Below are 19,271 nucleotides of genomic sequence, written 5' to 3' on the forward strand. Positions count from 1 at the left end.
AAGGAACAGTGCAGTATAATCAGGCAAGAATAAAGAAGTCTTTAGTATGTTTAAGCAAAAAGTGCAGGGTAGGGAGTAGATTTAGTATATTTACACTATAAAGGTAGGCCATGGAGGTAAAATTTGTATTTTACCATGGAGGTGACAGAGTCATTGAAAGTTTTTTAAGGGAGAATGCCAATAGGATATGTGTACTCTAGAACAGTCCCACTCTCAGCCGTGTGTAAGAAAGAATGAAGAAAACCTGACCAGAAACAGAGGGATAGTATTATTTTAATGGTTTATTAAGAGGGATGCAGATTTGGAAATCCCCCTCAAATAGGTTGAAGCAGAGGCCAAGGGAAGGGATAACAGTGCTCAGGAAGCAAGGTAAAGTGAGGATGGGGCCAGATGAGAACTTTAGAGAAAGACAGCAATTAGATGTGGACAAAGATAGGAGTGAACAAATCAGACTGAAAAGAATGAACAGAGAGGTGAGTCAAAGGAAATCTAGGAGTGTGTTGTAGTAGAGACAGACAGTGGTCAACAGTATCAACTGTTACAAAAGAAAGATGCTATTAAGACAAAGACTAAAAACTATCCATTCCTTTTGAAAATTAGTTGTGGCTTCCCTTGTGGCTCAGATGGTAAAGAATCTGCCTGCAATGCAGGAGACCAGGGTTTGATCCCTGGGTTAGGAAGATCCCTTGGAGAAGGAAATAGTAACCCACTGCAGTATCCTTGCCTGGACAATCCCATGGACAGAGGAGCCTGGAGGGCTACAGTCCACAGGGGTCTCAGGACTGAGTAACTAACACTTTCTAACACTTTCTTTCTTTGTGACTTTGTGACCTTACTGAAAGCATTTTCAGTGGAATCTGGGAAGTAGGGAATGGTGGAAATGCCTTACTTACTGCAAGCTGAAGTCTGAGTGGGTAATAAGGATACTGAAAAGAAGAACAAATTAGGAAGAGTTAATAAAGGAACAAAGGATTAACACCTGATGGAGCAAGGCTTTTGAGAAGACGAGAAGAGAAAAGATCATCAGGAGAGGGAGACTGCTTGGTTTCAAGCTGCTGCTACTAAGTCGCTTCAGTCGTGTCCAACTCTGTGCGACCCCATAGACAGCAGCCCACCAGGCTCCCCTGTCCCTGGGATTTTCCAGGCAAGAACACTGGAGAGGGGTGCCACTGACACTCCTATTACTGTGACTGAAATAAATGGGACAAAAGTAAGCATATAAAGGTGTGGGGCTATGTGCTGAGAGAGTTTAAGCCTTATTTATCTCTGTAATTCAGCCTCTGCCCTACCACAGTGCCTAACACATGCTGAGAATTAATAAATGTGTTAAGAGGAGGAGTGTTAAGAGGAGGGGGGAAATACCCACAAAGGCTTGTTTTACAAATTATTTTCTTTATTAAACTATGTAAGGTTTGTTTTAGGGCCCCTGTATAAAATACATAATTGGCAGAACAGGTAATAAAAATTTAGTTTTGTCAGGGCTCAACAAAACAAAGAGGCAGCTGTTAGTTGTGAGATATGTTTAGCCTGGCACAGAGGGCACTTAGCTGTTTCTGTACCAAATCTTCCATAGTTTTGAATTTGTATCTCGTTCTGTTTCAGTTTTCATTCTTAATCTCATCTCTGTTCCTAACCCAATTTGACTGCTTTGTGCTGTTTATACTTAGTGGTCTGACCTTTGTGCCTGGATCATGGTACCTTAACTTTCAAACTCAGGTTAAAGACATTCATCTTTAAGAGGCAAGTTTAATCACTCTGATAAATTATTTTAAATTTATTTTATTGTGATATAATTTGTCTCCAAACCCAACCCAAGCTCCAAAATCTTATGATAACTTATAAGTTGAATATGGACTACAAACTTTTTGGTGGTTTTAAATTAGAATTTTAAATGAGAATTAGATGACAGCATTTAAAAACTGAGGAATCTTATGTAAAAATCCAGAGTCCTGGCTTCTCTTGCAAAATCTGGATGATTTGGTAACACTGGACACATGTCCCTTCATGGTAACAATCAGCTGGAGCTAAACAGCACCAAAGTCCTCTTTCTAGTCCCCTATATTCCCCTTGCTCCTCCACTCCCAACCCACTATCTCCCCAACAATTAGCTAAGTATCAGTTTTCATTGATTATCGTATGTTCTATCCATTTGACTTACTTTATTAATTTTGTAGGCATCTGAATTTATAATCCTTGATAAAGTAAATAATATGAGGGCAGAGACCTTGTTTATCATGTATACCTTTGTATTCCCAGGGTCTACCTCAAAAAGTATTCAAAATTTGAATAAGCAAATTTGTATTCCAAAAGAATACTTTTACTATTAAAGTCTAACAGGAAGGAAAAGCAGATGAATATAAATAATTGTTAAAGATCAAATGATAAAGTTTTCCAAACATGCACTTGGGGCTCAAAGTTAGGACTATGAAACCTCTAATACGGGGTCCTAGGGGAACAAAGTTAACCATTTCAAATAAAAAACAATTGACAAATTCATTTTAAATGTATATACCATATGTGTTATACTAACACATATGTGAGGTGATTGATTATATTTATATATATACATTTATATATAAAAGATGCTTGCTCCTTGGGAGAAAAGTTATGACCAACCTAGATAGCATTTTAAAAAGCAGAGACATTACTTTGCCAACAAAGGTCCGTCTAGTCAAAGCTATGGTTTTTCCAGTAGTTGTATATGGATGTGAGAATTGGACTATAAAGAAAGCTGAACACCAAAGAACTGATGCTTTTGAACTGTGATGTTGGAGGAGACTCTTGAGAGTCCCTTGGACAGCAAGGAGATCCAACCAGTCCATTCTAAAGGAGATCAGTCCTGGATGTTCATTGGAAGGACTGATGCTGAAACTGAAACTCCAATACTTTGGCTACCTGATGTGAAGAACTGACTCACTGGAAAAGACCCTGATGCTGGGAAAGATTGAAGGCAGGAGGAAAAGGGGACAAGGGATAAGATGGTTGGATGGCATCCCCGACTCTATGGACATGAGTTTGAATAAGCTCTGGGAATTGGTGATGGACAGGGAAGCCTGGTGTGCTGCAGTCCATGGGGTAGCAAAGAGTCAGACATGACTGAGCAACTGAGCTGAACTATATTTAGATTTATAAAATTATTTAGATATATATTTAGAAATGTAATTTACATATTTAGGTAATAAATGCATGCTCATTGTAGAAAACTATAAAATACAGAGAACTAAAAGAAAATCTCCAGGCATTCTACTACTTAGAGGTAACAATGGATAAGATTTTGATAAACATTTGATAAACATTATATTTTGATAAACATTTTTTAATGAATACATACATGTATGGTTTAGATTTATGTGTGTGTATATATATATATATATATACATACACACACACATATACACAAACAACTATACTTGAAAACCAGCTAATTTCTGATCTCAGAAAAATTGATTGAATTCAGCAAGTTCTTACAGACTACTAAATGCAAGGCACTATTCCAATCACTTAATTTCAAGATGTGGGATCTTTTTTGATAGAAATAATTGAACTGCTTAAAAGAGTAGATGTTAAATGAGCTAGTCTGTGAGAACAGTTGAGGATAATTACTAGTGACCCTTGAGCAACACAGGTATTAGGGATGATGGCCCTCCAAGCAGTTGAAAGTCCTCCCATAACCTTACCGTTGGCCCTCCATTATTGCAGTTCCACATCTGTGAGTTAAACTGACTGGCTCGCATAGTACTGTAGCATATATTTACCTGCATATAAGTGGACCAGGGACAGCAGTCCAAACCCATGTTGTTCATTTGCATTGCATTATGGGTCAACTGTATTATGAGAGGAAATATGGCAGAATGGAAAGACAGGACTCAAATTCAGGCTTAGCTTTAAGCAACTGCATGACCTTGGATAAAACCCTTGCCTCATTTATGACACTGAAATAATAATAATATTTACATTAGAATCCTTATGAGAATGAAATAAGATTATGGCTTAGAATGTTTGACACATGATACCTCAATAGTTGTGTTTATTATCACTATAGTGATATTGATTTTATTAATATACTATCTTAGCAGTAACTTAAGTGGTTGTATCAATTAGTCAGAAATGAAGGTTAAGAATTCAATGAATGCAACTGAATAACAAAAGTTCCCAAACAACTCAATTAAAAATTAGGCAAAAGACCTGAAAAGACACTTTTCCAAAGGCATACAGATGCCCAACAGGTACATGAAAAGGTGTTCAATGTCACTAATCATCAGGGAAAATGCAAATCAAAACACAATGAAAGATCACCTCACATCTATTAGAATGGCTTTTATCAAAAACAAGAGATACAGGGATGTGGAGGGATGCGGCAAAGACAAAACCCTTTCACACTGTTGGTGGGACTGGAAATTGGTGTAGCTACTAGCTACTATTCCAAGAGTCATGCACAGATGTGAGAGTTGGACCACAAAGAAGGCCAAGAACCAAAGAATTGATGTTTATGAATTGTGGTGCTGGAGAAGACTCTTGAGAGTCCTTTGAAGTGCAAGGAGATCAAACAAGTCAATCTTAAAGGAAATCAATCCTGAGTATTCACTGAAGGACTGATGCTGAAGCAAAGCTCCAATACTCTGGCCACCTGACGTGAACAGCTGACTCACTGGAAAAGACCCTGATGCTGGGAAAGACTGAAGGCAAAAGAAGGCGGCAGAGGACAAGATGGTTAGACAGCATCACTGATTCAATGGCTTTGAATCTGAGCAGACTCCGGGAGATTATGAAGGACAGGGAAGCCTGGCGTGCTGCAGTCTGTGGAGTCACAGAGAGTTGGACATGACTTAGTGACTGAAGAACAACTACAGAAAACAGTAATGGAGGTTACTAAAAAATTATATATAGAACTTGCAGTATAATCCAGCATGCCACTTCTGGAAATATATTCAAAGGAAATGAAGTCAGTAACTAAGAGATATCTCAGCTCCCATGTTCATGGCAGCATTTTTCACAATAGCCAAGAAATGGAAACAAGCTAAGTGTTCACCAACAGAAGAACAGATGAGACACACAGAGTTGGCCCTTAAAGAATCCCTAGGGTTAGGGATGTCCACCCTTCATGCAGCTGAAAATATGGATATAATTTTATAGTCTGCTTTCTGTGTCTGTGGTTCCACATCCACAGACCCAACCAACTGTAGATCTAACCTATTGTGGATCATGTAGTACTATAGTGTGTATTTATTTAAAAAACATCCATATCTAAGTGAACCCAAGCAGTTCAAACTCATGTCAATGGTGAACTATATATAAAATGGAATGTTATTCAGCCACAACAAAGATGAAATCTTGCTATTTGCACCACATGGATGAATCTAGAGAATATTTATGCTAAGTGAATAAGCCAGACAGAGAAAGATAAATACTAGAGAACTCACTTATAAGTAGAACCTGAAAAAAAAATTCAAACTCATAGAAACAGAGAGTAGAGTAGTGATTACCAGAGGGTAGAGAGTAGGGAAACAAGGAGATCTGGTCAAAGGGTACAATTTATAAGATGAATAAGTTCAGTTATAAGATTAATAATTTCTGGGGATCTAATATACAGCATGATGACTATAGTTAACAATACCCTGTTGTACACTTGAAAGTTGCTAAGATAGTAAATCTTAAGCATTCTCACCACACACACACACACACGTAACTATGTGAGGTAGTGAGTGTGTTAATTAACATGACAGAGGTAATCATTTCACAGTGTATATGTATATCAAATCATCATGTTGTATACTTTACATATATACAATTTTATATGTCAAATATACCCCAGTAAAGCTGGTGGGGGAGAAAAGAATTCAACTGACTGAAGAAGTGAGTGAAGTTTCTCACCTCTAAGTTATCTATCTCACAAAACTGGGAACTTTAAAAAGTGGAATATGAAATCTGCTTAGTTGGGACTTTTACTAGTACTTTTATAAACTAGGAGATGAAGAAAGAAATAGGTAAAAATACCTGAATAACTTGGTTCAAATTCTTGTTTGGAGAACTTTTACAGAGGAAAATAACCCAATAATTTAAATTGTTAGATGTATTTCAGAAGGCAATCACTTTATATGAACTTATAGAATAGTATTTATTATAGTATAGTTACTTTTTAATTTCTTTCTACTTTTGTCTTACCATTAACACAAAGGTAAGGGATGTATCTTAAGCATCTATAGCTCACATTCAATAACTTTTTATTGATTACAGAAGAAATGAAGAGATTAAAACTCCTGTAGTTTTAATTCCAAGAGAAATTAAAAAGGGGAACTAACCTAGGCCTTTGTCTGGTTATCAAAATAGTAACACCTTAATTATGTAAGTAGATTCTTCATAATGATTCCAGGTCCTGACTCATAAGGATTAAGAAGTCTGGGTTATGGATACAGGAGGCTAAGTTTAAATGTGAGTGTGTTTAGTAGTGTATCTGTCTGCATGCCTCAATAAATTCAGAAGTGTATAGAAAAGCTTTTAAATTATTAATTTTTATTATCTCCTCAAACCCTCTAATGGAACAGATAGAGAATAAGTTCTGAAAAGAGCAGAACAAGATGGCCACTAATAACAGGAACATTTCCCAAATACCCTCAGAAAGGTGAAAAAGTAGAGGGCAAAGAGTTTAACCTACCTCTCTCTTTGCAAAGGACAAAAAGGAATTCAGCAGCAATTTGCTTGACTCCCAGGTCAACATGCGTCATGAGGCGCACCAGCTTATTTCTCACAGTTGAGCCAACTTCAGGTCGATTTGTCACATCCCTCAATGGTGGTAAAACCTAATGGCACAAATGCAAAACCATCATCAATCGTTTAAGTGCTAGATTAAGTAAGAATGGTACCATCCAACTAGTCTTTCTTATAATGTCTACCAAGCTTAGTTTTATAAAAGTAGAACAAACATTAAAAAAAAATAGTTTTCCAAATAAAATAAAACTAAACAACACCACCAACTCAATGGACATGAGTTTGAGTAAACTCCAGGGGTTGGTGATGGACAGGGAGCCTGGCGTGCTGCAGTTCATGGGGTCGCAAAGAGTTGGACACAACTGAGGGACTGAACTGAACTGAAACAACAATAAAAACAAACTTCATATAATTCATTTCATGTCTGCAATGAAATTTCATCTGAAGAGAAACAGCTCTTCACTGACCACCAAGATATATTCAAATCCATTCTTGGGTGTTTACTCATCTCAGTACCTTGGAATGCCCCAGCTGCCTCTACCAAAATCCATTTTAAAGTCTGGGTCAAATTTCTCTTTCTCCCTCAGAGACTTCTTTAATACCCTTACTCATTGATTTTTTTCCTTCTTTTAATTCCTACAACATTTTCATTAGTTATTAAACAAACAAACAAAAAACCCCAAAACCCCTGTACATATGTTTTCTAGTTGTTTTGTTTATAATAAAATGGTTATTAATTATTGATATCATTTCAGTCATGTCTGACTCTGTGTGAGTCCATAGACAGCAGCCCACCAGGCTCCCCCGTCCCTGGGAATTCTCCAGGCAAGAACACTGGAGTGGGTTGCCATTTCCTTCTTTAATGCATGAAAGTGAAAAATGAAAGTGAAGTTGCTCAGTTGTGTCCGATCCTCAGCGACCCCAAGGACTGCAGCCTTCCAGGCTCCTCTGTCCATGGGATTTTCCAGGCAGGAGTACTGGAGTGGGTTGCCATTTCCTTCTCCAATGCATGAAAGTGAAAAGTGAAAGAGAGGTCGCTCAGTCGTGTCCGATCCTCAGCAACCCCAAGGACTGCAGCCTTCCAGGCTCCTCTGTCCATGGGATTTTCCAGGCAGGAGTACTGTAACAGATGATATACATACATTCTCTATGATCAACCCTCACAGTCACCACGCAAGGGAGGTGGTATCAACACTGTCATTCCTATTTTATAGACTGGTCCCTAGAGGAGTTACAAAACTTGCTTGGTTTGTCTGTTTGATAACTCACTCACTCACCTAGACCTTTCCTCGTTTGGTTCTCCTGTTATCTTACTGTTGCTTCATCTTAGCCTCTAGGCCAATTCTCTTTTATTCTCTTGTTCTTTAAAAAAAATATTTTTGACTGTGCTGGGTCTTAGTTATGGCACATGGAATCTTTAGTTGTGGCATGCTGGATATTTAGTGGGAGCATGTGGGATCTAGTTCCCTGATCAGGGATCAAACCTGGGCTCCCTGTATTGGTAGCATGGAGTCTTAGCCACTGGACTGCCATGGAAATCCCTTTCCTCTTGTATTTTAACTGTTGGAATATTCAAGGGTTGAGTTCTTGGGCAACATTTCTTTACTATTTTCACTCTCTATTGGTGATCTCATACAGTTTTATGGATTTACATGGTCTCTATTTACTGCTAACTCCCTAAAGTATATCTCTATCTTGATTTCTTCCATGACCCCCAGACTTTAAAAGCTTCTCAAATTTAGAATGTCCTGAACAGATATTGAAGCTCCCAACAAAGTTGTTTCTTCTACAGTTTTCCATCTCATTAAGTGGCAAGTCTATTCTTCCAACCTGGGCTTCCCAGGTGGTGCTATTGGTAAAGAACCACCTGCCAATGCAGGAGACATAAGAGAATCAGGTTCAATCCCTGGGTAGGAAAGATTCCCTGGAGAAGTGCACAGCAACCCACTCCAGTATTCTTTCCTGGAGAATCCCACAGACAGAGAAGCCTGGCAGGCTGCAGTCCACAGGGTCGCAAAGACTTGGACATGACTGAAGCGACTCAGCACTCTTCCAACTGTTTACTGCAAACAGCCTTAATTCCTCTCTTTCACATCCCACATCCAGTCCATCAGCAAATTATTTTGGCTCTACCTTTGCGTTATATCCACCACCCAACCACTTCTCACTACCTCCTCTAGTATTACTGAATTCAAGGTACTAATATTTTTCACCTGAACTGTCCCACAGTCTCCGAAGTCATCTCTGCTTCCATTCTGGTCCTTCTATGATCTATTCTATACAGAGCAGTTAGGATGATCCTTTGAAAGTCAGATCATGTCATTCCTCTTCTCAAAGTCCTCCAGTTTCCATGGCCTCTCATGCATAATTTAAGTCGAAATCTTTCCAGATTCCTTGGGTTTCACATAATGTGTCTTCCTGCTACTTTTCTGACAATTTCTTGCTCACATTTCTATACTTTCACAGATGGAACTCCTTAAACTAACTGACTACTTTCTTGCCTCATGGTCTTTGCATTTGCTGCTCTCTCTGCCCAGAAACCCTTTTTCTAGAAACTGGCTTGGCTCATTCCCTTACTTTCTTCAGGTTTCTGTTCAAATATCATTTACAGGAAGACAATCCTTGATCACCCTAAGGAATTCACCTTCAGCATTATCTTTTCTCATCCCTTGCTCCTGGTTTAGTCTTCCTCACAGCACTTATCACCACCCAACACAGTATACATTTCTTAACTGTCTACCTTCTTCCGTAAGAGTCTGGGAGCAGGGATTTCTTTCTGTTTTGTTTACCACTCTCAGTGCCTGGCACATTACAGATTTCGATAAATATTTGCTATTTGAAGGAAGAATGAATTAATTCAAGTAACTTTTTAAAAGTGCCTTCTATAGGCAAGGCACTATGCTAGGAAATGGAGACAGACACAAAGTCAAGTTATAATTTACTATGCCAGACTCTTTATGTGCATATTATTTTTATTTAATCCATTCAGCTGATTTCCTTCCTTCCTTCTTTATCTCTTTCTATATTGAGTGCCTACCATGTATCAGGAAGTATAAAAAAAAAAAACAGAAACGAAATCACAGAAAACTGAATAATCTACCCAAGTGTTTATAGAATCCATATTTCAATATCTCTGGCAGGACAGAGGAGATTGCTATTTGTGCCCTGTAAGCATAAAATAATTACACAATAAATTCTTATTATTTGATTCAGCTAACCCTACTGAGTTTATCTCCCATTTCTAGAGAAATGAGACATGAAACAAGTGATTTCATGTGGTATGTACCTACAGTTTCAGAGCACACTATCTATTAATAAAGATTATCACACAAAAATTTTATTAGCTATGTTTTCGGTTCCTTAAAACAAGTTTTTAAAGTGAAATTTTATAGTTTTTAAACTGCATAAGTCTGGATCACTTCTGGTGGTGGTAGTGGTTTAGTTGCTAAGTCGTGTCTGACTCTTGAGACTGCATGGACTGTAGCCCGCCAGGCTCCTCTGTCCATGGGATTCTCCAGGCAAGAATACTGGAGTGGGTTGCCATTTCCTTCTCCAATGGATCATTTTTCTCCAAAATTTTTATTTTCCCCCAAATACTATCTTTCATTAAATTTCTTCTTTTGAGAAATCTCGTCCACTTCGTTTTCAAACCCATGGAATCTTCATCTCTTTTATATGCCTCTCCAGACTAATCCAACCTGAATAAGTAATTTCTACCGTCTGTTCTCTTTCTACCTGCCCAAATACTGAATATTCAAGACCAATTTACTTTGGGTATGCACAAGGTAGATTTAAGCAGGTATTAACCACTGGGCATAATAACTAATTAGCCATGGTTCCATTTACACTGTTACCAAAACTAATCATCTGTTACTTGAGGTTCTGCCCTTCTTGATCATCATAGTCTAGAGTGCATCTTCCTCAGAAGGAAAGTTGATTTTTGTATTGTGCCATTTATCCTTCTTTAGTCAACTTTTTACTTGTTATGTCTCCTTTGTACTGCAGTATTTCTTTGAGGACAACGAGTGGGTCTCACAGTCTTTTGTACCTATATAATGTATAGACTAAGGCCTTCATATAAAGAATCTGTTTAACAAACAGGATATATTTGGGGTATCCTGCTTAGAGATAGCAAAATCTAAACAGTTTAGTAGAATGTGGCTCTCCTGTGTGAAAAGCTAAAATATAGGACATAAAGTATTTTCATGTATTATTCTTCACTAAGTCTTTCTAGTCAGAATAGATGTATTAAACTAATCAAACTTGGAAATGACTTTAATTCAATTATCTAATTTATTTTGCTTAAATGATTATTCATGTTTGATGGTACCTAGTCCTCTAATGGACTATAAATTCTTCAAAGATACGAGTCCCTACTTTCTCATCTCTCCTTATCAGCAATATCTATTAATATGATCTACACAGAGCAAAGTGCTTATTAGATCTTGACCATAAACATACAGAGAAAAATGAACCTGGTTCATTTATTAAGAGAAATTCTACCTGACAATAAACAATGGGGTGAATGGTGGTGCCATGTATTGAATGAGGAAAGAAGAAGAAGATAGAAGGACGGAGGATAGCAAGTCAGGAGATTAGTTTGGGATATGTTAAACTTAAGTTACCTACTACCCATCTAAGGGGAGGAGATGGGTAGGCATACATTATATAAGTCTGGAGAGCTTAGGGGACAAATAAGGCTAGAGCTAGAAATTTGGGAGCCATTGGCGAATAGAAGATTTTCAAAACCAAGACTGTTAAATGAGATCAGCAAGAGAGCAGACATAGAAACAAAGATAACATTGTCTTGGGGAACTCAGAACACTGCAAAGAAGAGGTTCCTTGTGTGTCCAAGAAACCAAGTGAAGAAATTACTTCAAAAAGGAGAGAATACTTAATTATATCAAAATGGTATTGGGGAATAAAAAAAAGATTTGAGAACTATTAGATCTGGCAATATTGGGTTGATAACTTTTGATAAACACCTCTGTAGTGGAGTGGAAAGCATGAAAACCTAATTTCAGTGGGTTCACACGAGAGTCAAAATGAGTGAAAAGGAGAGAGAAGGTGAGCACAGAAAACTCTCCTGAGGAACACTCCATGAAGAAGAGCAGAGAAATGGGGAGGCAGCTTGAGAAGTGGGATTAAGGGAAGGTTTTTCTGCCTTTAAGATGGGAGATGTGTTTGGGTGCAGACAAAAATGATCCAAAACATTAAAAAAAAAGTGAGAAGAAAGAGAATAAATGTAGGAGCAAAGTTCCTGAGGTGAGAGGTAAAGGGCTCCAGGATATGAGCACAGAGGCTGGCCATAGAAGGAAGCAGGGACAGTTAATCCCCTGTGACAGAGGGGAGACAAAGGATATGGTGGTACAGACAGATGCAGACAGACAGTAGGTAGGAAGATGATTTCTTACCATGAACTCTAACTACTACCATCATAACCTTCAGCATCAGTTCTCTTTTGGGATGGTCTCCTCACATCTAGTCACACTCCTCTGGCCTATCTAGTAGCCAGAATATAAATGAGGTCACACCACTTCCCTTCTTAAATCCGTCCAATGCTTTCCCACGTCGCTTAGAAGAAAATTGAAAGTCCTACACAACCTTACATGTTTGATTCTTGCTTACCTCTTGTACTTTATTCAGCACTCTCCCTCTGGCATGACACTGTCTAGCTTTTCTGCTTTTTCTTAAGCATACCAAAATATCCTCTCATCCAGAGACTCTGAACTCATTCTCTCTGGTACATTCCTCTTCCAGAATATTCCCAGGAACTATTCTCAGAGAATGTCCTCTTCCAGATATTTTCAAAGATCCTTTTCATACTTATCCAAGCTTCTGCTCAAATTTTCTCAGAGAGGCTCTTTCTTATTCCCTTAAGTTTTCCCTTCCTCTGTATCTTTCTTCAGAACACTTATCACTACTTGCCATTGTATCAAGATACTTGTTTACTTTTTAATCTCCCTACTATAAGGGAAACTTCACAAGGCAAAGACTTCATTTGTATTTCAAGGCTTAGAACACAGCACACAAATCTCAATAAACATTTGTTGAATAAATGACTTAAAAAATATATAGGGTCACTTATTTCTGGATTAGGAAGATTTCAAAGATTTACACTAACTTTTTTGAGTTTCTGACATTCTGAAAGGAAATAACTGTCAAAGAATTTGACTCATTGATTTTATGTTAAAAAATACATATAAGAAGATTAACTTTGAGATGAAATATGCATTAAACAGTTACCTGATCTTTGAGAAATTTCCTGATGTTTCGATGGGCTCGGGAACATTCTGTTAACAAGCTGAGAACTGGAGTGAGACCCTCTCTATAGCTGCTTCCCTATAAAGAAAACCATACATGCTGCATTAGATTAGTTTCTATCAGTATTACTTTTCTTCATATAACTGAGTATATTAATACTCCTCTTTTTGAGGGGGAGATATTTTATGTTACCAAAGCTGTAAAAACTATTTTAAAAATTATTTTCTTAAAAATATTTCTATTTCATGAGTTATCGTCATGCTTACTAATGCTCATTTGTATCCTTGATTTTTCCTACATTTTATAGGATTCTCACTGGCTCAGACAATGGGCTTAAAGGCAGCAAAGGTTTTCATGACCGACCCCAACTAACTTTCTGCCTTTTAATATAGTTACTTGACAAAGACAGTGATCAGAAAAGAGAAATTAAGCAGCTTACAGTGGCAATTTTCCTTTAAAGATGTCTTTTGGGTGTTATGGAAAATATTTATCATCAATTTTTTGGGGGGGTGATAATGTTTACTTCTAGAACTTATAAAATATCTACACTAGAAAATTACTTTTTCCTCTGTTTTCAGGCACTACTCACAATTTTGGTGTCACATCAACACAATTTTCAGCTTGAAACAAATAAATTCACTTGGTTTCAGCAATTTGTCATTTATGGTAAATAAAAAGCTTTCCACAGTATAAATAATTATTCAAGATATCAGCTATAAAAAAATTTAGATTAAAAAATCACATCCTGTGATGTCTGTATATGTGTACAATTACATTCTTTAGAAGCATCTTCTCCATTTGATCAGAATTACCTTGTCTATTCTCTTCTCCATAAAATTGAGTAAGACATGAATGGCTTCCATATTCATACCATTGTATACCATGGTATTGCTTTTCAAAACTGTTTCTTTCTCAGCTGTTTTATCACTGGGCAGTTCATCTAAAGTCGTTGCTTCTTGGGCTGTTTCTTCATGGGTTAATGGACAAATGAGAACATCCAAACAAGAGACCGGAACATTGCTTAAAAGGTTGACTGCATTGCTGAAAAGCAATTTAAAAAGACAATATTTTAATTTTATTGAATAGTCCTTTAAAATGCAAACATAGTAAGACTTTTAGGAGTCAATTAAAATTCTTCTTTTTCAAAATGAGCCTTTAATATTATTTGGCATTTACTAAGAGACAGAAAATAAAAAGAACTGTTTCAAATACACACATGGCAAATTAGAAAGAACAGATGTTAAATGGACATACACAATCACATGATGTCATGTCACTTTCTGAAATGCTAAAATAGGAATTAGTGAGCTTTAACACTAGCTCTTTAATTTTATTATGACACAATACTAGTCTTGCAGTTTTTCCTTGGGGTTTTAAATCCTTTTGTGGATTCACTGGTGTTATATTATTCCTTAGATTACAACATAAAGCATTTGAGAAACACTGTATATAAGCAGCTTATCACGGAGGCAACAGCATTAAAAAACAAATATTGCAGGATTAAGTTTTGTCCTTTCTAGATATAGAAATACAATTTTTAGATCATCCCCTTTTTCGTAAGACATTTCCAGAAAATGGTAAACAGTGCTTTTTCTCCCTCTCTTATGCCCAGATTTCTTTAAAAGAGGCCAATATAGCTATTTCAGATCTTCATCCCCCTAGGCCTTTCTTGCTATGTATTAATGAAATCACAAGCCTAGTATGTACACCAGTAGGGGGAACCCAAACCTTGTATTTTTCGGTATTTCCTAAAAATTTTGTTCTGCTTCTCAGTGTGTAAGAGATTAAAATGACATTAACAATTTAAAAATCAGACATGCTCTTACTTAATATATTTTCCTTCATGTATTATTTCATATCTTTTCATTTAAAAGGAGAGGTAGTGTTCTGTGCTAACTGGATCTTAAAAGCCTGTGCCTCAGAACTTCCTGATAAACAACAATGGAGAGACAGGCATTACATTTCCTAGTGACAGAGAAGCAGATCTAAAAATAACCACATCCTGACTAAAAATAAACTCTTGCAAATGCAATTTAAAAGTCTAACCACTTGGAAACCAAATTCAGGGCTTAATCTAACTGATGCAGTCTTAATTTAGGCCACAGTAGTTTCTTTTAATTTAGATTATAGTGACACCCTCAAAAATAAAAAATAAACAACAACAAAACAGAAATAAAATACAAAATATTTTCTCTCCTCTACCCTGAAGTGTGGCTGCATTTCCCTAAAAATGAGTATTTCTTTTCTTTCTTTTTACATTATGGGAAATATAAAAAAAATCAGAACCAAGAAGAAAAATAATTTAACAAGTCCTATGAATGAATGGTTCCTGGTAAAATACAAGTTATGTGGTTCTACCTACAAAGAACCTACTACAGCTGCTGCTGCTGCTATCACTGCTACTAGCATTAAACAAAGTCCCTTTTTGGTTATTTGTAAAAGATCACAATTGGCTGAAATAGCATAGTTTTCCCTCAAACTTTCCTTTAAAAATTTTTGCAATTACCTATAGATAATTATCTATAGATAAAAATATTGTGCTCCTAACTTAAGCATTTGGGAACTATTATTAGATATCATAGATTTACTGGGGGTAAAAGAAAAAAAATAGAACTCTTCTTAATTAATTCCTAAAACTGTAAAATCCATTTTGAAATGTTACCGGTATTTTTTCAACACAGAGGGCAATAGGCTGGAATCTAACACAGAGACGACAGTGAAAAGTTTAAGGTGATGCATTACATTATAAAGGACTGCTTCCCTCTAAATTCATCTAAAATTAGCAGTTTCTAGGAATTTGGTAAATTAAAAAAATCAAATGTAGAGTTTGAGTTAACAAATATTTGGAGGTTTTAGACTTTTCAAGAAAAGGTTCCATTTTCTCGTTTCTTATTGAACAACTGGGTTACCAAACAACTACAAAATTAATTTTCTGGCTCACTGTGTTCGAGCTATTCTTTTTAAGTAAGGAAGGCCAGCTTTTTGAGTTCTGTCACTTCTCTGACAGTTTTATTTGTGGAAAAGAGTGTATGAAATTCTCCAGCTACCAGGAAGTCAGTGACTATGCACAAATCTGCACAATGGTGTTTGCATTCCTACTCCAGGGGGTAGAAATACTGTGTATATTACTCTCCCCTTTTCAGCCTCCTAGAGATCATTAATCACTGGGACATGACATCCTCCCACTCAAGCTCCCAGCCCCCTCCTGATATGCAGATTCAAAAGCACGGCCTATTTAGAGCTCCTTAATGCTCTGATTAAAGTCTTGTTAGTTGTGGGAGAAGGAAGGCAATCTGAAATCCAGTCCTGTGGCAATCACTGGGCTAAACATAATTTAATACCAGATGACACTGAGGAGCATGATAACAGTATAAGCAGACCTACAGCTGTCAGCAAACTTTCCTGGTCAAATGTATCTTCTGTATATTGGGAGCTCACATACCTTTTTTCATGGCTGGAAAATCTACTTATATGAATCTCAAGATCTTCAAAAGATTTTCAGAGGTAAATACCTAAGTTTACCTTAATCTAACTCATTTCAGTAATTATTAATTACATATGCCAGGCATTTTTAGACAGGTATTATGAAGAAAACAGAGGTAAATCCCCCACTTCTGGAGCTTATTTTCTAGCATCCAGAGATCAGTCAAAACAAGCTAATTGAGTAGAAGGCAATAAATGCTCTGAGAGTAAAATTCAAGAGGGTAAACGGACACGTGCATGGTGGTTTAGCCACAAACTTCTTGGCAGTTCTTCACACCTGCCACTGCTCCTGCCCTTGGGCCTTTGCTTCTGTGCTATTTCCTGGACCGCCCTTTCCCCACACAGTCAAAGGGCTCACTCATTCCCTCACTTCCTTTAAGTCTTTGCTGAAATACCATCTAGGTGAGGTCTGCCCAGATTACCCTATTCAAAACTACAACTCATCAACTTAGTTGGTGAGCCTTGGAGAACAAAGATCATACTCTCTTTATCTTTGTCGCCTCTGGAGCTCAACATAGTGTCTAACACAGAGCAAGTACTCAGTTTGTAAACATAAACCAAATGAAATGTTCCAATTTTCAAACATTTATCAAAAGTCTGCCATGTGTGAGACATTATGCTTATTTTTTAACATGTTGTATTTGTAATATGTGTATCAAATCAACACACTGTACCCCTTAAATGTATATAATGTTATATGTCAATTATGACTCAGTAAAGCTAGGGGAAAAAGACATTATACTTAGCACTGTAATGAAGTGTCATTAGGTGCTAAAATGTCCCCTTAAAAATGTGAGATAAAATGAATTGGTCTAAACAAAGAACAACAAAAAAAGCAAGGAAGCAAGTACTTTTTAAATACACACTGGTACTTTTGGATACAAAAAAAAAGAAATCTTTGTAGATGCCAATGTGTTGAGTGAAAGAATTAGGGTGAGAAGCTGAAGGAAATTAAATCAGATCTGGTCCTTCTATCTCCTTTCTTCTCTAGCATACAGGCCATCCCCATCTTCCCCCTTCTCTCCAAAATAAAACAAAACCACAACCACATCCACAAGCAACTCTTCTTTTTTTTTTTTTGGCTAAGTGTTTAGCATAAGCTTACTGATTATGGACAAGAGGGCTGAAAATACTCTCCGGCAGATAGCAGAGATAGACAGAATTAGGATGTCCTTTAATGGAGCCACAAAGGTGGATCATACCAACAATTTACTTTTTACCATAAATATAGACAAAAGGAAATGAAATAGAACATATAGATTTTAGAAAGTATATAAAATTCTGATTAGTGGTAATAAAGTTGATGTCAAGGTCAGTTGTCTTTGTCAGCTAAATCATTTTATCTCTATGTCCATGTCCTCCTGATTTTTCTAGGGGAAAAAAGAAAGGCACTGTCTTACAGAGACAACATATCAGAAAAAGCTGCTGCTAAGCCATATTTTTACTCATTTGTCTCCTAGAGCACCTTAGCAGGCTCCTGACATGCCTGCCAAGCATCTGGCTTGATAAAATCTTAGATTAACAGAGAAGAGATTTCAATACACAATCACAATATATACAAAGAAACAGCTTTCTAAACAAAATATCAAAACTGAAGAAACTTTAAAGAAGAGATTTAGAACGAAATATTGGATCTCAAAGCCAATATGCTCATTATAATAACAAGCAGCAGTGGCAGTAGGGTTGTGGTGCTGGCAGGAGCAGTTTCTCCCCCATTTTCTGAGAACTTACTCCATACCAGGGATGGATGGCTTTACTAATTTCTCTCATTTAATCACTATTACAATCCTGTGAGTTTGATGACAATGCATAACCATCCACCACATATCTAGGTTTACTTATTTCATTTTTCCTCTTAAAAAAAAAAAGCAAAAACAAATTTACAAAATAAAGGTAAAAAATGGAACGAGATGTTGAAATACGAAACATTCTGATTATCTTTAAAATGATGCTTTTAACCACACACACAGTTTTCAGAGCCACTACAACTGGGCAGAATTTAGTAGATATTACAATTCTATTAAGGTTCTTAAAATAACCCTTTGAGGCTGGTACAGTTTTTCTACATTTAAATAGATTAGCTTAGAGTTACTACTGCTCTAATGATACTAATCACTTTAATTCTGATTAAAGGGACATGCAAGGCCAGTCCAGATAAACTGTCATGTCAGCAGCAACCTCAATCTCCCAGGAAAGCCTTTTAGAAATACATATAAATCTGTCTGTGGCTCTACGGATATTCCTTTTTATTTACAGTAGAACTAACATATAATTTATCAGAGCAACTTTTAAGGTAAAAATAAATTTAAAGACAAATGTTTTTTAAATTTAAGAAAAAGAAGTATTTAAAGCAAATATCATCAGAAAATAAAATAAAGATATCAGATTACTTAAAAAAAAAAACTTTTCTTGTTAAAACCTCTATACAGTTTTGCTCTCTTTTGATGAATATTGGGTACTGTTTTAAAATATTAAATTCACTCTTCAGAGAAATCCTTAGCAATGTTTTTGTGACTAGTGTTAACAACTGTCATCAAAACACTTTCTTCTCATATCCTTGTATGAATGTCATTTAACTTGTGATATCAGATTTCCAAAATAAAGAAATTTATACCTGGGCTTATAAACCCATTTTCTTTTAGCTTTAATATCTAGGTTTCCAGTGTTTCTTGTTATGAAAAAATCAGTGAGATAAAAATGCTTAATAAAATCCTTTTTTAAAGGATTTGAGCTACTGAAGTTAATCTGATTATTTTTAAAGACACAGTTCTAGATAGTTAAAGGAACTTTTGATCTGTAGCTGCAGAAAAAAAGTATAC

At 36.5% G+C, this 19,271-nt stretch overlaps 1 protein-coding gene across 5 annotated transcripts in view; it reads right to left on the reverse strand.

Annotated features, from left to right (window-relative positions):
* The window catches only part of RIC8B (RIC8 guanine nucleotide exchange factor B), a 102,869-nt gene that overhangs the window by 33,608 nt on the left and 49,990 nt on the right, over positions 1-19,271 (reverse strand). For all 5 annotated transcript variants that reach the window (XR_005719912.1, XR_005719910.1, XR_005719911.1 and 2 more), the window contains exons 5-7: positions 13,782-14,010; positions 12,952-13,047; positions 6,653-6,797 (exon numbers count right to left, since the gene is read on the reverse strand). Coding sequence is in view for 2 of the 5 variants with exons in the window: in XM_040234790.1 (XP_040090724.1) it covers positions 6,653-6,797; positions 12,952-13,047; positions 13,782-14,010 (470 nt within the window). In the remaining 3 variants the exon portion in view is untranslated. The remainder of the gene's footprint in view (positions 1-6,652; positions 6,798-12,951; positions 13,048-13,781; positions 14,011-19,271) is intronic.

The sequence above is a fragment of the Oryx dammah genome, unplaced genomic scaffold (genome assembly GCF_014754425.2).
Source record: "Oryx dammah isolate SB20612 unplaced genomic scaffold, SCBI_Odam_1.1 HiC_scaffold_29, whole genome shotgun sequence".
NCBI lineage: Eukaryota > Metazoa > Chordata > Mammalia > Artiodactyla > Bovidae > Oryx > Oryx dammah.